This window comes from Nicotiana tabacum, chromosome 13 (assembly GCF_000715075.1).
Source record: "Nicotiana tabacum cultivar K326 chromosome 13, ASM71507v2, whole genome shotgun sequence".
In the NCBI taxonomy this organism is placed as follows: Eukaryota; Viridiplantae; Streptophyta; class Magnoliopsida; order Solanales; family Solanaceae; genus Nicotiana; species Nicotiana tabacum.
In genome coordinates this window covers 21670290-21692051 of record NC_134092.1, presented here as the reverse complement: position 1 = coordinate 21692051, position 21762 = coordinate 21670290, and the positions used below count along the sequence as shown (strand labels likewise).

The 21762-nt window shown below is 36.8% G+C and overlaps 2 protein-coding genes across 5 annotated transcripts; one reads left to right on the top strand and one right to left on the bottom strand.

Annotated features, from left to right (window-relative positions):
• Positions 1 to 928: 928 nt before the first annotated feature.
• On the top strand, positions 929 to 17890 carry LOC107781834 (SAC3 family protein A). 4 transcript variants are annotated; one of them, XR_012697944.1, is made up of 15 exons: positions 929 to 1323; positions 2155 to 2229; positions 4406 to 5389; positions 7226 to 7672; positions 9436 to 9537; positions 10693 to 10790; positions 11293 to 11455; positions 12344 to 12838; positions 12957 to 13097; positions 13281 to 13340; positions 14364 to 14494; positions 15619 to 15752; positions 15835 to 16064; positions 16279 to 16402; positions 17333 to 17467. XR_012697944.1 is itself a non-coding variant. In XM_075227803.1 (15 exons), the coding sequence occupies exons 3-15, from the start codon at positions 4593 to 4595 to the stop codon at positions 17432 to 17434; spliced, it is 2802 nt and encodes a 933-aa protein (XP_075083904.1). In that variant the 5' UTR covers positions 1045 to 1323; positions 2155 to 2229; positions 4406 to 4592; the 3' UTR covers positions 17435 to 17890. The 4 variants fall into 4 exon arrangements, 3 of the variants coding, with proteins under 3 accessions (XP_016458110.2, XP_016458111.2, XP_075083904.1); XM_075227803.1 differs by lacking the exon at positions 16279 to 16402 and having other exon boundaries at positions 1045 to 1323; positions 4406 to 4922; positions 5021 to 5389; positions 17333 to 17890; XM_016602624.2 differs by lacking the exon at positions 16279 to 16402 and having other exon boundaries at positions 17333 to 17890.
• A 1652-nt stretch (positions 17891 to 19542) lies between these two features.
• LOC107781835 (stellacyanin-like) lies at positions 19543 to 20822 on the bottom strand. Its single transcript, XM_016602626.2, has 2 exons — positions 20630 to 20822; positions 19543 to 19964 (listed from the first exon to the last, which is right to left on the bottom strand). The coding sequence occupies exons 1-2, from the start codon at positions 20787 to 20789 to the stop codon at positions 19588 to 19590; spliced, it is 537 nt and encodes a 178-aa protein (XP_016458112.1). The 5' UTR covers positions 20790 to 20822; the 3' UTR covers positions 19543 to 19587.
• Positions 20823 to 21762: the final 940 nt, after the last annotated feature.

Sequence of the window (21762 nt, the reverse complement as noted above, 5' to 3'; positions counted from 1 at the left end):
CTTCATGGAGCCTCCCTCGGTGTCGTATGTATTTTTCAGGTCTATGAACACCATATTCAAATTCCTCATCCTCTCTCTATACCGCTCCACTAATCTCCTCACAAGGTGAGTAGTTTTTGTAGCCGATCGCCCTTAACATGAATCTGAACAGGCTGTGTTAGTAATATTGGGATTCGTAATACTGGAATAATTTCTTATCGACTATTTGTTGTAGTTTACTATTAAATAATTTGAAAGGACAATTTTATCTCTATACATGCTTATCCATGTATTAAAAACTATGGTATTGCTAATGCCATAATTTTTCCATGTATAAAAGTGGTACTAATAGGTTAAAAATCATTACCAAACAAGGGATTAATAATACCAAAACTAATACATATATTATTTTTACTTGTACATCCTACCAAACTACCCTAAGAATAATCAAATATTCTCGTGACAACTTTTCATCAGGATTCTTTCTTAAAAGAATTTACTAGTATTAGATTTTCATATAAAAGAAAGTTAAGCTAAACAAATTTAGGAGTCGTTTGGCCATAAATTTTATTCACTTTTTTCTCGGAATAAAAATTTACTTTATTTTAAAATTAATATTTGATTATAAAATGTTCAAATCCAATTTGGAGTTGAATTCCAAAATTAGAAAAGTGCTCTAAATTTATTTTTTCAACTCCATCTTTATAAATTTCAAATAAAATATTCTTTTCTCTCATTTGCAAAAAGTATAACCAAACGCAACTTTATTTAAAATTCCAGCTTAATAAATTTCAAATAAAGTAAAAATTATTTAGGATTTATGGCCAAATGCCTACTTAGATTCGTGATTAAAATTTCAAATTATGAAACAGCTAAACTATAAAAACTTTACAAACTTAGATTATTGTCTAAATAGCTAACATTAAGACTTTGTGCACTTCGCCAGACCAAGGACACAAACCTTGGCCAAACCCCCAATCACGACCCGAATAAGTCAATCGGGTTGGGAGTTTTCCGACTAAAATCAAGTCACGCATAAATACACACAACTCATCTGAAAAATTTCTATTTCAATCTCCATAATTTTTCTTTACCGACCGACGTTCATACATCAAAAATCTCCTTCTCTGCATTGAATACTATCTGTTCTTCAATCTGAATAATTTTACTTCTTTCTCTTCCCAATCAATCCATATTTGTTGTATTTCTCCTTTTTCTTATATCTATTCTCTGTTTTTTCTTCTTCTTTTTGTTTTATTTTTTCTCAATTTGTTGCTGCTTTATTCGAGGCTGATTGTAACCACGTTCCTTGAATGCTCAAGCTGTTGAATTATTCAGATTTCGGTTAGTCCTTTTATTTTCCTTTTTTTGTATATATTAAATTTCTTAGAATATTAGGTTGCAATTCCAGTCCCAGCTAGGTTCTTCTTTTTTGAACCTGTGAGTTGTGGAAAATAATATTAGAATATTACACTTGAAATTTGAACCTGTGAGCTAAAAGTTTTTTAATCATTTTGCCACTACACTAGAATTTTACCTTAAGACAAGAGATTCAACAGTTTATATATATCCCCAAAAATTCCTTTTTTTCTCTAGTTGCGCAATATAATTTCCAATAAAGGGGATCCAATCCCCTCGGCTTTACATAGCTTTGCCCTGAGGCGAATGCAGCCTTATAGTACTCGGTTCTTTCGATGCGGTGTATAAATTTGTGTATAAAAGTTCACTAATATTGCAACAAATAGTAGGTCTGTAACCATATTTTAAAATATAATAGGTTCAATACTAAAAACCTTAAAGGCTGAACCCTTAGAGTTTAAATTCTGGATCCGCCTAGTCCGCCCCTGGGTGAGCATGTAAATAGTTCGGGATAGAATTTAGGAAAGGACACCTTTAGAGGATTGGAACCGTGCACCGGTGACACAGGTAGGTGGATATATGTGAACATTAGGCTGCAATTCCAGTCCTAGCTCGTTTCTTTTTTTCTGCAATAGTCGGGATGGAAGTGCAGAAAAGAAAACTTTTGTGGGATTTGAACCACCTGCGATGTAAATAAGTAGAGTTGTAACCATTAGGTTGCAATTCAAATCTTAGCTAGTTGTGTTCTGTTTATTGTTTATTTTTTTCGGGTTTTGTCATAAATGTCTGAATGCGATTTTTTTTTTGTTTAAGCAGGATGCTAATGAGAGGATGATGAATCAAGGAAGCACTACTAACACGATGGCCACTTTGGATCCCAGTCCACAGGAGGTAACCACCCGAATTTTGCTTTCTTTTCTCTTATTCAAACTTTCAGACCCCATTTATGGGATCAAACTGGATTTGTTGTTGTCTCTTATTCAAACTTTGTTTCTGAAAGATGTATATTGTTATGGCCCATATAGTTTTCTCCTTGTCGCATATTCTTGTTTTTTTGGCTTTATGCATACTTAGCATATGTGATGATTTTGTCAAAATGAACACTAAGATAACGGCGGGATGAGGCCGATGGAATTAAACTTTTTGTTTTTCTTTTTCCTTTGTTGTTAGATAAGTGAGTTTTTTGGTTGTCCTGCTATTGTTTTTCCTTTTTGATATTATTTATATATTTACTCCATCCATACCAAAAATAATTGTGGTGTTAGGAATATGAGGGTAAACACAGTGGCAGATGCCGAACTTAGGCACCTTTGGTTTCAAGTTGAAGAGTGAGTTCTAAAATGTTTATCTAACTCTATATTTTTCACACACTTATAGGGTTCTACCAAACCCGCGAACCCGTACTTGGATCTGCCACGGGTAAATACATCTAAAAGCTCTTTTTAATTTGGACATCAATTCAGAATATTTTAAGTAAAATTTTGTATTAAAAAACTATAAGAAGTACTAGAAATCACAATCATCTGTTTTTCTTTTAAATTTATGGAAAGGTAAAGGTTTTATTAAAAAAAGTACCAAAAAGGTAGTGAGAGAATACATAAAAAAAGATTTTATTAAAAGAAGTACCAAAAGATAGTGAGAGAATACAATAAAAAAGAGCACATCCTCCTACAGGTGGAAAAAAAAAAATCCTACTATTAGAGTGCGGAAGATCTATTAGACGAAGATATGAAAAAAAACCCTATAGACTGAAGGAGTACGGAAGGTCTAGCAAAGAGTCAAAATCGGATACAATACTCTTCCTGCCCCACATATAGAGACTATTTAAAAACCTAAATTGTTTAAATACTTCATAGTTAAAGTACTTAAGATTGTTCAAAAAGATCATAATTAAAGAAAAAGTTGTTTGGCTTCTCGCATGGTACCATTCTGGATTAGTCGGGCCAGCGTGTTCCACATTCTTGATAATTAAACCAACAAAAAAACATTGCCGTTTTTTGGGGATTGAGAGAGTATATATCTGTTCTGATAACCTCAGGAGTTTGTAAATTTAGCTCGATACATAATTAGTAGGTAGGAGAAAGTAAGTGCAAGAAACTAACTAAGAAGAAAGTATATGAAACTAACTTAGGAGAAAGTATAAGAAACCAATTTAGGAGAAATTTAGTGTAACAGGTAAGGTTTTACCGTTTTAGTGCAGAGTAGGTGCCATCTGTTATAGCTTTGGTATCACGTTAGAGATTTCTGGGTTCCTTTGATGGGACCAAAGAGGCTTATGGGAGGTTTATTCTTTGAAAAGCCAATTACTTCATATGAAGAATTTTTTTTGGGTAGGATTGATGTTTGACATGCTCATGCCGGCCTTAGATTTTAGCTCACTTGCATAAATACTCTTTGTCTTTTTCTTTCTGAAATGTATATACAACTTTAATAGTTACTAATGAGATACGGAAAGGTAAGAATTCCTGATGCAGCTACGAAAAGTCACTCAAGAATCTCTGATACTGAAGTGATGTTATTGACTGTCTTGTGCTAGTGGTGTTTGGAAGTAATAAATCAAGAAGCCTTGTCAGTTTAACCATCAGTATAAGTATGAAAGGCAATACTATATTTGGTCAATTGGTGTGGCATGTTGATGTTTAAGTTGCTGGTTGTGGACATTATTGTGAAACAAGTGTAAATAGATCTTGTTAAGGTCATGTTTGATGCAAGACTATTGACTATCTTTATGTTGAGAAACTGGTTCCTATGAGCCGCAACTGTGTGCATAAAAGTTTGTTAAGCTGTAAGCTAGTCTGCTCTTGCCTTTTATGGATAGGGCATTCACTACATGTATAATTTCTGGTCATTGTGCATCTTGTGATAAAAGTTTGCTCCACTTCAATGGTGAAAGCATTTAATGCTTCTCTTCATTCCCGGCCACTAAAGCTCGTTTAACGTGCTTATATTTACTATTCTTCCTGAACTGTATTGTGTACCTCTCTTGTTGTACTTTGTTCCACAGTATTTTCAGGATAGGTGGGTTGATTTCTCGTTATATGACTGGAATCCCTTTTCTCCTTTATAGAATCATCAGGTTGTCGATGCAAACCAACATCACATGTCTTCATATTACGCCGCTCCAAATTCTATAGTCACACCATGGGCACATAGTGCAGATAGCTACGCCAGAGAAAATGGAGCTCTCTCACATTCTGGTTATGATCATGACCAACGAGCTGTGCCGCCTTCAAGGAATGTTCAAGATGGATTGAATGTTGCAACTAGTGCTACTACACCAAGTTCCGGTGACACAAATGTACAGCAAGACTATAGTAGCTATGCCACCTATCAAAGTACTGATCCTTATGGCTACAGCAATACAGGATATGCTGCTTATTATAGTGGCTATCAACAGCAATCTAATCAATCATATTCTCAGCCATCAGGTGCATATCAAAATACAGGTGATAATGGCTATCAACAGCAATCTAATCAATCATATTCTCAGCCATCAGGAGCATATCAAAATACAGGTGATAATGGCTATCAACAGCAATCTAATCAATCATATTCTCAGCCACAGGGAGCATATCAAAATACAGGTGCTCCTTATCAGCCCCTTTCCTCATTTCAGAATACTGGGTCTTATGCTGGGCCTGCAAGTTATTCAAGCACTTACTACAATCCTGGTGATTACCAGACATCTGGAGGTTACACAAGTGGTGCTTACAATAACCAGACCAACGTATGGCACGAAGGGCAATATGCGGCATACACTTCCCATCAGTATCCCAGCTACAGTTCTGATACAAATGCCGCATACAGTTCGACCACAGCCCCTGCAGCTTCACAGTATCAGCAACAGTACAAGCAATGGGCCGAATATTACAACCCTACACAAAATGATGTCACCTGTGCTCCTGGAACAGAAAATATTTCTGTTTCTAATGTATCCAGTCTGAGTTGCCCCGTCCCTGCTGGATACTCAGCTTCAGGCGTCCAAGCCTCGGCATCTTATGCTCCACCTGGCAAGCCAGAACCTGGTTTGTCCGCATCGGCTGCGGTGCAGGTTTTTCCTTTACATGCAATTCACAAATAAGTTGCTCTGTACTCAGTGTTAGATTACTTAACTTTTATGCAGGCCTAGAAACTCCTATTTGAATACCTGTCGTCATGTAATTCACATATAAATTCAAAACTGGTGTGTTAGCAGCCTAAGAGATGGGAAACATGGATGATAAAGCATGTATCATGCTCATATAAATATTAGGATTCTTGCATCTAGTAAGTAAATTTGGAAATATCAGTAGGATTTTCCTGAGTCATTCAAGGCACCATGGGTGTCTCAACTAAACTAATGCAGAAAATGTGAGTCTACTGAATGTGTCTCTGATTGATGGATGTACTTCACAAGTGCCCCTATGAAGTGGTGCCTTAGAAAATTATGAACTCTGACATTAAGGAAGATTACACACTAGCACATTGAAATGTCAAACTTGACAGTTGAAATTTTTCTTCTTCTTTTCCCCCCTTTCTAATCCATATATATACTTAACTTGACAAGGCTAAAACTATTGTATTTTCTATTTATGTTTCCATGTTGAAATTATATGTTTTTTCTGAACTGGTAGGTAAGTATATTATAGAATAAACAGCAAAGGACTAAGAAAGTGCTTTGTAGGTACAAGGAAAACACCTGTGCAATAACAAAAAGAGGGGTACCTATCTATGCAGAAATCGATTCCTGAGTGAATTGATGAAACCTAACATACTGTTTTCATCCTTTACATCCTATGAGTAGCACCAAAAAGCAAAAAACCAAAGACGTTTGTACTTTAACATTAGTATAGAGAAAGCTTTCCCTTCAAAACACCGAGCATTTCTTTCAGTCAACAAAACCCAACAGATACAAGCTGGCACTGTAACCCACAGATTTCTTGCTGGTTTCCTGATCCCACTTTTGCCCCAAACGATCAACAGGTCTTTCACAGTGAAAGGCATGACCAAAGACAAGTTGAAAAGATTGAAAAAGAGATCCCCTAGTTGCCTTGCCACTGTGTAATGCACAAAGAGATGGCTGCTGAACTTTCCTCCTTGTTGCATAAGTAACATCTGTTGCAAATGTTCATTCCCCTTCTCTGTAAATTGCTTTGTGTCAGACAAGCATTGTAAGCTAACAACCACATAAAGCAGGATACCTTTTGAGGAGCTTTAGTTTTCCATATCATCTTCCAGGGCAAGTTGACTGTACTGTTCAGCACCTTGTTTAACTCACTGTAGCAAGAGCCTATTTGAAAAAAACACCATTCTGTTGCCTCAGCCAGAGTAATTGATCAGCTTCATCAGTTAATAAAGTCATCTTATCCAGATCTTTTAGCAAGAAAGCCAATCTTGGAATTTCCCAATCACAACATGGTTTTCTAAAGTTGAAACACCAGCTATATAATTTTGGAATAATTAAATGTGAAAGTCCTCTAGTATAATTACAGAACGCTGCTTTCTAATTAATTAGTGATACAATCTTACATACCTAAGTGGATCACATTTTAGGTTAACTTGCTATTTTAGTTTTTCTTTTGTTCCACAAGCTGCTAAAGATCTGGTAAGCAGTACCTGTATGCTCTTTTAACTCTGCTGTCTAAATATCATTTGTGTTTACTGTACCTTTGACAATCTGGATGTTCAACAACTTCTATCCTGTATTGTTGAGTGCCTACTATTCACCAGAAGAAGATATGTTATCTACTGTCATTGCAGTCAGCAGGGAGTCCCTCATTTTTTTTTGCTTTTCACTACTCAATACACTGTGAAAAGCCATTTCAAATTACTCTTCATTTCACGTTATGCAAACTTTGGAGTTCTTTTATTCGCCTGATGAACTCAACTATCAATGGTTTTTTGTCAGTCTCCTGCTGTAGGTGGCAGTGTTCATGATAGTTACTGGAAACATTGGGCTCCCTCTTTCCAAATTCAGCAGCCTGATCCAGTACAGTCTTATGGTCAAAAGCCTTTAGACGTGACCCCTTCTCATGACAATCTTCTTACTCAACAAAGTTCTTCATGTCCTCAAGGACCAAGCACACAATATCAGGCCTCTTATCAGATGCCCCATAGTTATCAGTCATCCTTGCCCACCGTACAGCAAACTGTTACATCAGCAGACACGAGCAGTGCAAGCAAACTACAGATTCCCACAAACCCTAGAATAACTCCAACTTTGACCATGGGATTAACAAAGCTGGATAAGCAAACCTATACAACTAATGCAGCGGCAAAACCTGCATACGTCAGCGTTTCCTTACCAAAAACTGTTGAAAAAGTATCATCTCATGCTGCTGATAATGCTCTCAAGGTCAGACACCTTTTCCTTGAGCATTTTTTTTCACTTGCTTCTTGATAATCTTTCGTCATGCTGGTTAAGAATACAAAATGTAGATCAGTTAGAAGTTAACTGAGCTAGCGTCCCTCTCTGTTATATTTGTTGTAAGCTTCTCTTAGAATTGGTTAAGTGATAAATATAGATCAGTTTAGAAGTTAACTGAACTAGTGTCTCTTTCTGTTATATTTGTTGTAAGCTTCTGTTCAAATTGGTTAAGTGCCAAGTGACTTCTTATGATCTGTTCTCTAATATAACTTACCTAACTTTGTCTTCAAAAAGAATGATATGGTTCTAAGGAAATCCTTTTAATAGCAAATGATCCTATGTTTGACAAGAATGATATAGTACTAAGATAGACCTTTAAGTAGCCAACGAACCTCCGACAATCTATTATTTATCAAGTGCATTTGGTGAGTAACTTGTCAGAGCGTATTTGGTGAGCGGTATCATTTTATTAACACCAGCAAGATTAACTTAATTTATTACGCGTGCTCCATATATTCTTGGATGCGTGTGCTTTTCCTAAGGGAGATTTTTGAAAAAGCTATTGGCAATATTGGCGGAATAGTTATGCAGAAAATATTTTGATAAACAGTGGATTGGTAGCTTGGGTGGTTGGTTGTGGATGCTTTGCTACAGATGAAGTTAAGGGCTTTTAAAAGCTCTCACTACCATTGGTGTAATAGGAGAACCTTTTGAGTTGTTCCAAATGCGTCGCCTATGGACAAGCTCATATATTTAATCCGGGAGAAAACAATTGCACTCGTAGCTTGGCTCTTTCAGTGGAAGATATATTTTATTTGATAATCATTTTCTTGGTAATCTACACGTGTCTGTTATATATCCATTTATCTACAGATTGAGATAGTGAACAAATCTACTGAGATTTATGCAAGTTCTGGGTAAATATAAATCCTGTTATGGTAGAAGCTGGGCAACGTTTTTCCCCGTTATAAATTTCGTTAAGTTCAAGTTTCAGGAGTAGGTTGGAGAATAGCGGAACTACTTTTTCCTGCTTGGCATCATTGCAGCTTTTGAAGTGGAAAACTACATGCTGGCTTGCTAAAGTTGTTAACTCAGTTAATAATTAATTGATTGGTCTATGCATGTTGGGCTTCTTGTAAATGCAGTGGTGTAAATACCATCTATTGTTGCGTATTTCTTTTTTTTCACTTATTATTATTATTAATATTTTATTATTTATATTTTGAAGTGTTGACCTATTTTATGCTTCTCAAGTTTAATGCTTTTGCTTATTTTATAGTTGTACTTTCTTAATTCTTAACTTTAATATTGTCATTCATATTGCAAATACAGCATTTCAGCTAATTAATTTCTTGCACAATCTTTTTTACCTCTTATCTTTGTATTAAGTTAGTCTAATTACTTACGCAAAGTATCTCAGTATTGGTAAGACTACTGTTTTTTTTGAACATCCAAGGAAGTTAATATTCTTGGCAGCTTTTTGCTATATGATACTTTGACGCTGCAATCTTCTATGTTGTTATGATTGATCATTCAAATGTTAGGTCTCATTGATGGAAGTTAGTTTAACTACTCTTGCTTGTGTATTGTCTCCACACTATCTGGGAAACCTTGGTATTTTATTGTACTGGTGACTATTAGTTAGGATCATTGTGACATGTCGTAACATGGTACTTGTTGCATTGCATCAAATGAGTAGTGGATTGTCAATTTTCCTTGTGTATTCAACGTGATCTTTCTGTTGTCTGCAGCCTGATGCTTTTCCAAAATCACTTCGTGGTTATGTTGAAAGGGCTTTGGCTCGTTGCAAGGATGATGCTGAAATGGTGTCATCCCAAGCTGTCATGAAGGAGGTATCTTAGTGTATTTTTAAATTTTCTCTCTTGGTCCTTTTCCAGTTCCTGCCATGTAATACATTCTACACAGATAATTCTAGACTTATGAGTTTTCAGATTGTATATTTTCAGATAATAATGGTAGAACATAGAGCGAGGAGTGTCATTCAGCTAAAAAACAGAAGTGGTGTTGATGATGAAATTGCCGTAGAATTAAAAAGAATTCAAATTAGAGACATGAATACACGTCTCTTATCGTCTTTTTCGTTTTCTTGAGCCGAGGGTCTATCGGAAACAACCTCTCTACTCCATCAGGGTAGGGGTAAGGTCTGCGTACACACTACCCTCCCCAGACCCCTCACCTGTGGGATTTTACTGGGTTGTTGTTGTTGTCGTTTTTTAGCACTACATAGACATGACCTTTTCCCAAAATAAGGATTTTGAAGATGGTTAAAACATGATTTATTAGAGGTTTGACAGGCTGATTCAGCACATAAATACATTATTGGGATTTGAATGAAGACAAAGGTTCCTTGTGCTTTAGATACTGAAGTATGCCCTGTTAGATTGAAGTCCTCCCGTCTCTTTTAAGTTTGAGCCTTTGAAGGAACTATGTTTTAGTAGTTTTTCTAATGTTATACGGGCCCTCTTTTTATGTTTTCAACGGCCTCCTTATATGAAAATTTCACCCTTTCTGTTACGTATCCCACCTCTTAGGGCTTCCGTTCCTTTATTGGGTACGGAGAGCCTAACTTTGTGCTGTTTGTGCTTCTGAAGAGAATATTATGGTTATTCTGTCTGATAGCAATCTGCTTTCTTTCACCATCCACATCGACATTGTGTTCATTTGTTTCCAGTTGACATTCATTACTTAAACGGCATGTTCAGTCCTGTCCTCACAGCTTTGGATAAGGAAAAGTGATAAAAAAGTTTGAGTTATATGTCTTGGTGGGAGCATGTCTTGTGTCTTCCCACTTGATGACACCTAGAATTGAATTGCATAATGCGACCCAAGAAAATCCTTTATTCACATTTTGTTATGCTTTTCCTAATCTGACTTCTTGATATTATTGAGTAACGCTTGAGCTGTTTGCACTATAATGATATGTCGTTTTACCGAGTTCTGGTTCTTTGCCTTGTCCTTTTGTTACTTAAATGTACCATAATCTGCAGGTTATCAAAAAGGCAACTGCTGATGGTACACTTCATACGAGAGACTGGGACACTGAGCCTCTTTTCCCCATGCCCAGTGTGGATGCAGATAACAAAGAGTATGCTACCTCACTCTTCTCAAAACTGCTATGCAAACCATGTGCATGCACATGCTATGTGCTTACACGAATATCTAAATCTGTACAGTGCACGCGCGTGTGACTTACCAAAGTAGCTGTCATAGAGCATGAATGGACTAATTACTGCATCTTTTTGTGGGATGTGGACTAATCACAGTATCTTATCTCTGCATTTGAACTTCACCTAGCTTATGGTTGCTATCTTACCGCAATTGCTAAACGTAATAAGTTTTGCCGATAGTAGTTAGTATCAAACAGCATGCTCCTCTTCCTTTTACCATTTAAAATTTGTTTTTTGGCTGAAGTATTTGTTAACAGTCAAAAACGAAATGCTTCAGCATATATAGTGTAGTTTCCCGGATTAGGGTACAGAATCGCGATCATGAGCCTTTTGCTGTTGATGCTGGTGGATTTGCTCTCATATTTATTTATCTTTGACAAAATTCAAGGGATTATTTGGATTTTATCTTTTTCTCTGCAGAAGAATAATATTCTCCGCTCCAGTTTCTTCATCTCCAACAAGTAAAAGAAGTCCTAGTAGGCGATACAAAAGTAGGTGGGAGCCTTTAGTAGAGGAGAAACCAACTGTTCAACCCGCATCAGTCACTCCTGATGCTTCTAAGTATGGGAGTTGGAACAGACAGGTATTGGTTTTCTGCCTTTGAAGAATTTTTTTTCCAGTTCTCTCTTTCTATTTTCACCAGCTTCAGCCTCTTGCCTTAAAAGAAGAAGCTAAGAGGTGGTCTAGGTTGTTGACTGGTTTATTTCTCAGCTCTAGGATTCTCCAGCTTCGTGAATCTACTTTCTGTTCTGGCCCATTCCCTGGTTTACTGATCCTGATTATTTTTGTCCCTTTTGTCTGGCGTATTGGCAAATCTGAATGTGCATAGTATCGGCCAAAAAAAGAGATGTTGAGTAGCAAGTAATGTTGAATATCATTACTTGCTACTCGACTTCCATGCCATCTTGTCCCTTTTATCATAATCTTATTGTGAATTGTGGCAGAGATTGGAAATTATATTATCCAAAGCCTATTTTCTTAGAATCCTCCATAATTCATGAAAAGACTATTCATTTTGTCCAGGTTTCTTAGAGCATATTAACGGTATGCTATTAAGTGAAATCTACCAGCGACTGCTTTTTGGGTTAGGTAGCATACTGTGTTTTTCATCGCATTGCATGAACCAAAGGTCTGCGTACACACTACTCTCCCCAGACCCCACTTGTGGGAATACACCGGGTATGTTTGTTGTTGCATGAACCAAATGGACTTCATTATTAGGCAAGATCATTCTGGACCTATTACTGTGTTAATAGATGTTAAATTGTTGGTAAAGGTACGTAAGTAGAACTCTGTCCTGACCTAATTAAGGTTTTCTGCATGAGCTTGGCACATCTGATACTGGTCTTTTTTGGCTTAGTGCTGCTTACATTTGTAGCCTGGGGGTGTTTTAACCTGTTGGCTTCTGACAATTTGGCACTAGATCCATATGACCAAATAAAATGTCTCTCATTTGAGTGAGTTTGAACAGTTTTCAGGTGGAAAGTCAGATAACAAGGTGAATAATTCGAGTCATATGAAATTCTCTTTACCACAGCGGAAAACCCTCAAAACTGATGTCTTTAGGCCAGCTAAGAGGCAGTGTGTTGGTGACGGAATGGATACGGCAGATAATGGTGAGGCATCCAGTGATAGTGATAAGGAACGTAGTCAGTCGGCCCATAAGTCTGCTGCAGTAGCATCGACAGATACTCCAGAGGAAAGAAAGAGACGTGAAAACCGATCGAAGCGTTTTGAAAGAGGGCATGGAAGTCGAGTAGCAAGTAATGATATTCGATCCAGAAATGATGGAGCTGGAAATGTGTACGCAAGAAGGGCTACTGCTTTGGTGCTTAGCAGAAACATTGAGGAAAATGGTAACCATGCTGTCGAAGATATTGATTGGGATGCACTTACTGTCAAAGGAACATGCCAGGAAATTGAGAAACGCTACTTGCGTCTTACTTCTGCACCAGATCCTGCAACGGTAGACTTGTTGATCCTTTCTGTCATTGCTTGAGATTTAAGGGGAATGCATTATGTCTGTCAACACTCTTCACTTTGCAAGTGTTGATGATTTCTCAAATGTAATTCTGCTTTTGCAGGTGAGACCAGAAGAAGTCTTGGAAAAAGCGTTAAATATGGTTCAAAGCTCTCCCAAAAACTACCTTTACAAATGTGATCAGTTAAAATCAATACGCCAAGATCTTACAGTCCAACGCATACGCAACGAATTAACAGTCAAGGTATTTTCCTTATGCTCTTGCACATTACAAATGGAGCAAGTTATAAAATTTTTGTCATCATATACTCTGGCACTTTTAGGCTCTGAAGATATTTTCTGAAAATGATCTGTATGATCTTTTCATATTGTAGAAGTTGTATTGTTCTTTCTTGTTAATATCTTCTTCTTCTGCCTTCCGTTTCAGGTGTATGAAACACATGGTCGATTGGCAATAGAAGTTGGGGACTTGGCAGAGTATAATCAGGTATGTCCTTTCCGTGGTGGGAACATCTCAGAATTTGACATAACTTCTCAGAAGCTTCTTAATCTTTCTATGAAGCTTCTGGTAGGTTAACGTGTTTGAAAGTATTCCCACTCCATTTATGTTTTAGTTCGACTCTTCTTCATTTGATGTATTATTAGATGCTGGATCCTTTTCAAGTCAAATTTGTATACTAAGCTGTAGTATTTGGTCTTTAGTGAAATCCCTTACTGGGGCTTCCAGTCCAGAAGTTCAAGTATATCAGGGTGAATTGTTTTTGGCTCTCTGAGGATATAATTTATACTGCCTTTTCCCATGGTTCAAATCCTTTTATACACCTGCATTACATGCAAGGAAAGTTAAGCTGGTAAAATGCAATATGATTATTTGGTGGATTAAAAAAAATTATTTGGTGGTGTTGCCATTATATTTCTTACAGCCAATGATTCAGGGGGGCTGCTGGTATAAGAATGGTCCACTTCATGCCAAAAATAAATCCTTATATTGAATTATGTCTCCAGATACATAAATGACACTGTCTCACTTGGTGTTTGCTACTAACGTTGGGTCACTCCTTCCTGATGCTTTTGTACTTTGGCATTACTGGATTGGATGACTGCCTACAGTTTTCCCCGGTTTCACCTATATCCTAGTTCTTTTCTAGCTGGCAGATTCTTTCTGTTAGCATTCTACTTTCTTTGGTCATCATCAATAAGCAAAGCAGTAGTGTGTTGTGAGCAGTATATTTATATTATTAGTTGGTTATTTATTTTGATTAAAGAGATGTAGATGTTCCCCATCTCCTCCCTGAGATCATTTGGTGTTGTTGAAAAGTTGTTTCTGAACTATCCCCTTGAGTTGTTTTTTAAACTTTTCAGTCTTTTTCTTGTTTTAAATGAGTGTGCATGCTGGAGCAACTGCAATTTTAAATTGCATTTTAAACGTGCAATTTGTTGCAAAGACATCATTGGCATATCTGCTTCAATGTTACTTTTGGACTTACTCTCTTAGTTCTGGTATATGCAGTGTCAGTCACAGCTAAAAACACTTTATGCAGAAGGAATCAAGGGATGCGATATGGAATTTGCAGCATATAATTTACTCTGTGTGATTTTGCACTCTAGTAACAACAGAGATCTGCCATTAGCAATGTCTAGGTTAGTCAACTGCTTACTGTACTGCCATTCTTGCATACTTTTTTGGGGAACTTCTGCAACACACTTGTTCTGCCGCTTATTTCTCTGCTTCCAGTCTCTTCTGTTATTTTGTTCATGAGCACCAAGAGTATTCTCTCAGTTCCTCTGATTAGTCCTTTTCAGCTATCCTTTGTCTACTTTCTTGGGCATCTGCAATACAAAAAAAAAAAAAAAAGAGGAAGAAGAAATCTGGTTAGATTTGCGTGTTACATAATCTCATTGGTGACTTTCTGCAACTTAAGTATGATTGTGAGGTTAAATTGCAGCAGACACATGTAGTTGACAAATCCTCTATGATATTTTCCTTCTAGTTATGACTTAGCTGTGCGACATGCTTTGCCAATGTGAATCACCAACTCATATTTTTAGCTAGTTATGAGTCTGCATTGAAGATTATTCACTGGCAATCAAAATCATGCACTTCAATCCCTGCCTCTGAAAGTATACCTTTTCACTCTTTGGCCTTAATATGCACATAAGCTTGTCAAAGTTAGACTAAATCGGAACAGATTAGCTCGTGTATAATTTAGGAGAAGAGTGTCTATTCCCCTGTTCATCTTAATTTGTTTCGTACCTTCAGTTATGTAAATAAAATGGACCGAAAAACGAAAAGGGAAGAAAGAAAACCAAAAGAAAGAAGAAGATAGAGATTTGAGGTGGGAAGGGATTGGCTTTGGTGTTGGTGGTAGTGGGAAGGGGGTGGTGGAAGAAGACAGAAGAGATAATGAGTGCGCAGAGAAGATGGAAAGGTGGTTTCCGAAATGACCTACAAAAAAAGGGCATCAAGCTATGTTTAAGTTGGATGGAAATCTCAAATGCCACAATTTAGTCCATAATTTTATGGAGTTTATTTGTATATTGCAAAAGGTGACATAGTGCCACAGAGCGAAATTGAATGGTGGTCTTTCTATGGCGTAAATACCATTTCTTTGTCTTAACTCATAGTATATTTGGCCATCCTGTCAAATTTTCATACACCTGGGTGCTGGTAGCTTGAGAAAATCTGCTCAAAACATGGTTAGAACTATCCCCTCTTATCAAATGTGGAATGTTAAAGTATTTTGTTGTGCATTTTTCTTTTCCAGATTACCAGCAGAGGCCAGAGAGAACGAAGCTGTCAAACATGCTTTATCAGTTCGAGCAGCTGTGTCCTCTGGAAACTATGTTGCCTTTTTCAGATTATACAAGACAGCTCCTAACCTTAACACTTGTCTTATGGGTGTGTTTTGTTCTGAATGGTGCAAATTTAGCTACTGCATTAATAATGCTAAAATTTGATGATGTATACTCGTTCTTTGCAGATTTATATGCTGAAAAAATACGATATGCGGCTGTTAGATGTATGTCTCATTCATATCGTCCTACTGTTCCGGTCACCTACATTGCTCAGGTTTTAGGCTTCACAAGTGTCTTATTGACAACTGAAGAAAGTGAGGACGCAGATGGGGTGGAGGATTGTATGGAATGGCTGAAAGCCCATGGTGCATGCCTCACTTCCGATAATTCTGGAGAGATGCAGTTTGATGCAAAGGTGCGTTTGCTTCCTGATTTATATGGATCTAATGCAAACTGCTCTACAAGGATGTGTGGATAGGTGATGACTGAAAGAAATAGTAAACAAGGGAAATTCTCTAAGAAAATAAGAATAGAGTCAGAAGAAGAGATAGAAAGATATGATCTAGGAACCAAATTGATAGAAATAGGCCACAATTAGTATATAAACTAATTACATCGTAATTACGTAGCGATTGATCCAAAGATATCAAAGATAAAGGAAGAAGATCTATACCTTCAATGGCACCCCAAGGAGTTCTTCAAGCATCCAAAAGGTCTTTACAGAGCCTCACATAAACGTATCACCAAAAAAAGGTAAAAACCCTACATTACTCAAACTTATACTATTACCTAAACAATGGTCTTGGGCCCAAGTCCAAGTACTTAACATAACTAAAGTAGTCATGGGGCATGTAGTAGAACCACCATGTTTGAGACATCACAGAAATTTCTATGGTTAAGTCTTGGTCAATGTGGTCAACACTGGTCAACCCAAACTTGGTCAACTCTTGATCAACCCTCTGTAAAGCCTTCCGGTCTTCTTAATGATGCAAGTTCATGGTCATGTTGTCATCAATAGGGTACATGTCGCAAGGTCGAAACTTGCCATTGACAAGGAGCCAGGTACTTTTGTTAGAATAGAGGGATGGGCTCATACTCTCCCTAGTTTCGAACCTGTTGGCCAACTGGGGTTGGGCCAGCTTAGTCACTGGGGATTTCTTGGTCATGAAATAAAAAGAATTAAAAAAAAGAATCTGAAACACCTGAGGATCGCTCCTAACCGGTTCATGAAGTTCAGGTTCCTTTCTCCTTTCTGTTTGAGACTTGCAATTTGAATACGAATTCTTGAACTTTGACTTCCACAGTATCTATCTGTAGGTGTTCTACTTCATTGTTCTCAGCGACATTGTCTTGATTGTTTTAACTTCATGAGCTCGATTTTTCTTGTGTTGTTTCCATCATGTATAAATGGTGTCAACCCTATTCCTTTGCTCCTCTTACTCTGCTATTCCAGAATAATTCTTTTCTCAATGATTATTGAGAATTACATTTCTTTCTTAACAACTGTTTTTGTAGATTATTTACCCCAAAAAAACTGTTTATCTATATGTTATGATCTGGGGACATTATTTTAGCATCTTAACTTGGTCCAATCTCTGTGCATTCTTTTTGGTTTAACTCTTTTTTTTGTTTTCTTCCCCAAAATGTTATATGCTGATGGTTCATTTGTTCCTAAATGCGCAGGCATCTGTGTCAAGTCTCTACATGCCAGAACCTGAAGATGCTGTGTCACATGGAGATGCCAGTCTCGCAGTTAATGATTTTTTGACACGAAATCCGTTGTAGGAAACCTCGTTCTCTTGCTGATAATGGTGGGGATCCAATACTAGGAGAGTGCTTCTGCTCCAGATAGATGGCGGAAGTAACTCAAGTTCTAAGTATTCATACGGGGAACTCGACAAGGTTCGTTGCATTATTACAATACTGAGTTGGATAAACTGTAAATCATGTATGCAAGCAACTGTTTCTACTGGTGTGGGGGTGTATCAGTAGCGGCTCGATCCTGTGGTTTAATCTCTGATTGGAGAGTTCTTGATTCTTTTCATGGATAAAGCTAATACATAGAGATAGAGGGACCATAATCATAAGCAACAGCTACCTGTACTGTAGTTTGGATCCAGAGTAGATGTAGTTGCTTACCTAGCCTGCAGTTGTAAGATAGGCGATTCAATATTTCGCCAATTTTGTTGATACGACTTGTTGGAATTTGGCAACCTTAATAATACCACTTTATATTATTCATGCCTTTTTCTATTGACCAGTTTTTACGTTTACATTGTTCATATTTGCATAGGTTGTGATGCCACTGAGAACTTCCTCTTCATGTGTTTATACCCTGATATGAGTGAAACTTCCCTTTGATATGTATTTATTTAATGGAAATGAAATCATATAAGTTGATGATACCGTCTTTCCAGATATATCTTCTGAATTTTTTTTTGTTTCTTCTATCATAAGTTGATTACTGTAAGGGATATAAGAAGCAGAATTCTGGGCTACATGGTAATAGTAGAAAAGGTGAAATTAACAATGGGACTGAGTAACAGAGAGGAACCAACCACCAAGTGGTGTGGCGGGATGGTTAACGACCCTTAACCAGAGCTCTCGGGTTTGAGCCTTGGGAATTGAGCACTACTTGGTAGGGAGTGTTTGTGCTACTGAGCTTGGGATATCGGATATTAGAGTAAAATTCTCAAAATTAAACCTAAAAGATATGTAGAGGAAGCAAACAAGTAAAACTACACCTCCAAAAAAGAGACAGAAGAAGAGAAAAAAATGAATCAAACCCTGCAATTATTAATTGGCCGGTAGAAGTGGAGATGACTTTAGGTGTATCAACATATTTGCTTCCTTTGATTGATATAGGTAGATTTGGTCACGAATTCACTTTACCTAAAAATGAATGTGTATGCATGTGGTACTAGATTTTACCCTTTTCTGTTTCTCTATTTCTTTTGGTTCTCTTGGTTTCTATTTTGGCTCTTTATACGTAACTGGTCAGCAACATTTTCTGCCTTATGGGCAGCACAAGGAGTAAATACATCACACAAAGTTTTTGACTATGTATGGTGCTTGCTTGTGAAGTGTCTGAAGTTTGTTTAATGTCTCTCACATTAGGAGAAGGGAAACAAGAAAAAGAAGATGAAATATTATGGAATGAAATCATCTCCAATTAAATAAAGTAAAAACAGAGGCGAATCCATGATTTTAAACCAGCGAGTGTAAAGTAACACATTGGACGCATCGCTCTTCTATAACAATGGATGCACTTAAGATACTCGTATACTTTTAAAAGTTTTCAACTATACACAGAGGCGGATCTAGGATTTTTAGAACAAGGGTACACCATCAATAAAAAGAAGGGCGGATCTAGGATTTTTAGAACAAGGGTACACCATCAATAAAAAGAAGGAAAAAAAGTTCTAAGTGGAAATCAATCCTTGATCCTTTGGGTTATTAATTCAACACCCAACCAAGTGCACAATTCAGCATTTTTGGAGCATAGGCGCCATCAAGTTATATTTGATCAATTCTAGGAAATATGTACATAAAATACTTGGCAGAATGACCATGGGTGCACGTGCACAATTAATAAAGCATTAAATCTGCCTATGCGGATCCATGACTTAAATTTTATGGTTTCAACCTTTAAGACTCTTATATTGAACCCATTATATTTTTAAACTTATGAGTTCATACCTACTATTTGTTGCAATTTAATGAATTTTTACATATAAATTTATACTCTACGTCAAAAGTTATGGGTTCAGATGAATCCGACGCCACTACTCTATATCCGCCCTTGTATATACTGTAACTCGAGCTTGGAGCATCGGGTGCGCCAGCACCGGCTGCTGAAGGCATAAGTCTGCCCTCGAGTAAAATTCAAAAAATCAAACAAGTCAAAATACACCTTCAAAATGTGAAAATCCTCAACTTTACACTAGTGAAATTGCCAAGGACAAAAGGCCAAGAGTTATAAGGAGTAGAGAATCCAATCTAACATGATTGGACAATGCAAAACTAGGAACAACTGAGGGATTATTGCTCTTAGAAGAAGGAAATGAGGCCCCTGCTTCTGCTTCTGGTGCTGCAGCTGGTGATGCTGCAATGTAATTGTCTACATTTACATGAAGTTTCATTCCTCCAAGACAATGTAGCCTATTCCCACTAACAAAATATCTGTCCCCTGGGGTTGTCAATGGGAAAGATGTGTTCCCATTTTTACTAGAATCTAGCACGTTGCTCGTGTTGCACCCCTCGAAATTCTCCTTCGTTACCTCAGACACACTATCGAACGACGAATATTGAAACACTGCAAAAAAGGAAAAAATCGATAAAACTAAGATCAAATGAAATTATTGATCATCAAATATTGAAAGAGTTTATGCTTTGTGTACCCTCATAACGTAGGAAATAGACTAATAACATTTCTTTTTTATTTTTTTAAATTTTTTTAGCGGGGTGCGCCAGGCCCGTGCTGTAGTGCAATGCACAACCGACGCTCAAGAGCCTAAGGTAGCAAGTTACCTTAATGGATTCCCCCCTTCCCTCTCCCCCTCCCAAAAAAAATTGGACTTTTTTCACTTTTATCCCGTGCCAGAAATTATTTATATTCGGTAGCCGAAAAAGTGTATAAAATTTATAAATTTTTTGTATATAACATACATAATGTAGGAAGTAGTAGACTAATAATATTTTTTTTTGTATTTATTTTTTTAGTGGGGTGCGCCAGGCCCGTGTTGTAGTGCAATGCATAGGCGATGCTCAAGAGCCCAAGGTAGCAAGATACCTAGACCCCTCCCCCCCCCCCCTAAAAAAATGAGTTAATATTGTGTGGGCCGATGACCCCCCATACCAGATATTAAACCGATAAGAACATACTAATAACATGTTATGATTGGTTAAATTGCACAAATAGTATACAGTAAGTGTATACTAATTTAAACCCATGTTGAAATAGTATATAATAATACTTACCAAGAACATCACCAACATTGAATTTCTTTCCTACTAACCATGTATCAAGATCAGTACTAATATCCCAGCCAGAACTATCACCCACAATGTAGTTAGTAGCTGAACATGAAAATATAAGACTTAGAATCAAAATTACAAAAATTAGAAGTGGCTTTGCCATATTTGGAATAATATGAGAAGAATGATGAGAAAGGGGAACATATTCACACACACATATATACACTATATATTACAGGTGAACTTTAGTTAGATTACCTAATAAATAACTACATAAGATCATAAAGGCTTATTTACTTGAAATAGCTTATGAGTTGAGTTATGTTATGGACTAATGTTATTTAGGTTTGAGTGGTTGAGAATAGATGAACTTGTTGGAAGGGTAGTTTAACACCTAACTCCAAATTCTTTCTTTTTGTCTTGACAATATAATGATGATCTCATCTGGTAAGGAAGCTATCAACCAAATAATGAATATAGGAATTTAGAAGGGGAGCCTTAGATCAACGGTAAAGTTATTTTCGTGTGATCTATAAGTCATGAGTTCGAGCCATGCAATTAGCCACTGATACTTGCATCGGGATATGTTAGTACATCAAACCCCTTTGGATGCGGGATGCTTCGCACACCGATTTATTATATTTTTAACTTCATCGAGTTTGATAGTATCTAAATCCAAAATTTTAAGGTAAGTAAACAAGTGATGAACGAACAGAAGATATTTTTGTTAGAATATACTTTACTTATTTTCATTGAAATGCTATGCGGATTACTTGGTTGGTTACTTTTAAATTATGTAGTATAACTTCATCTCGTTGATTTAGATAATCTTATAAATCCTAATTTAGCTGGCTAGATATCAAATGCTTGGAAATTCCTCTATTCAACTCTTTTCCTGCTTTTTGTTGCTGGATATCTCGTTTGTAGTTTGTACATTCTTTTTTTTTCCCTCCGCCTTTAGTGAGTTACAGACAAATATGAAAAGAGTCAAGAAATTAACATAGCTCAATCTATAAGAAATTTTTTAATAATAAAGAGTACGTAAGTTTTCCTAGCGCCTAATCAATAATGCTTGGCTAGTCTCATGGATTGTGTACTAAACCAAATTACCATACACTTCAATTTTGAAATATTGT

Coding starts and splice junctions, on each gene's coding strand:
- LOC107781834 (XM_016602624.2), top strand. CDS start 2,170: ATGATGAATCAAGGAAGCACTACTAACACGATGGCCACTTTGGATCCC. Junction 9,538..10,692: donor CCCAAGCTGTCATGAAGGAG/GTATCTTAGTGT, acceptor CATAATCTGCAG/GTTATCAAAAAGGCAACTGC. Junction 14,495..15,618: donor CTGCCATTAGCAATGTCTAG/GTTAGTCAACTG, acceptor TTTCTTTTCCAG/ATTACCAGCAGAGGCCAGAG.
- LOC107781835 (XM_016602626.2), bottom strand. CDS start 20,789: ATGGCAAAGCCACTTCTAATTTTTGTAATTTTGATTCTAAGTCTTATA. Junction 19,965..20,629: donor CAATGTTGGTGATGTTCTTG/GTAAGTATTATT, acceptor CCTTTTTTGCAG/TGTTTCAATATTCGTCGTTC.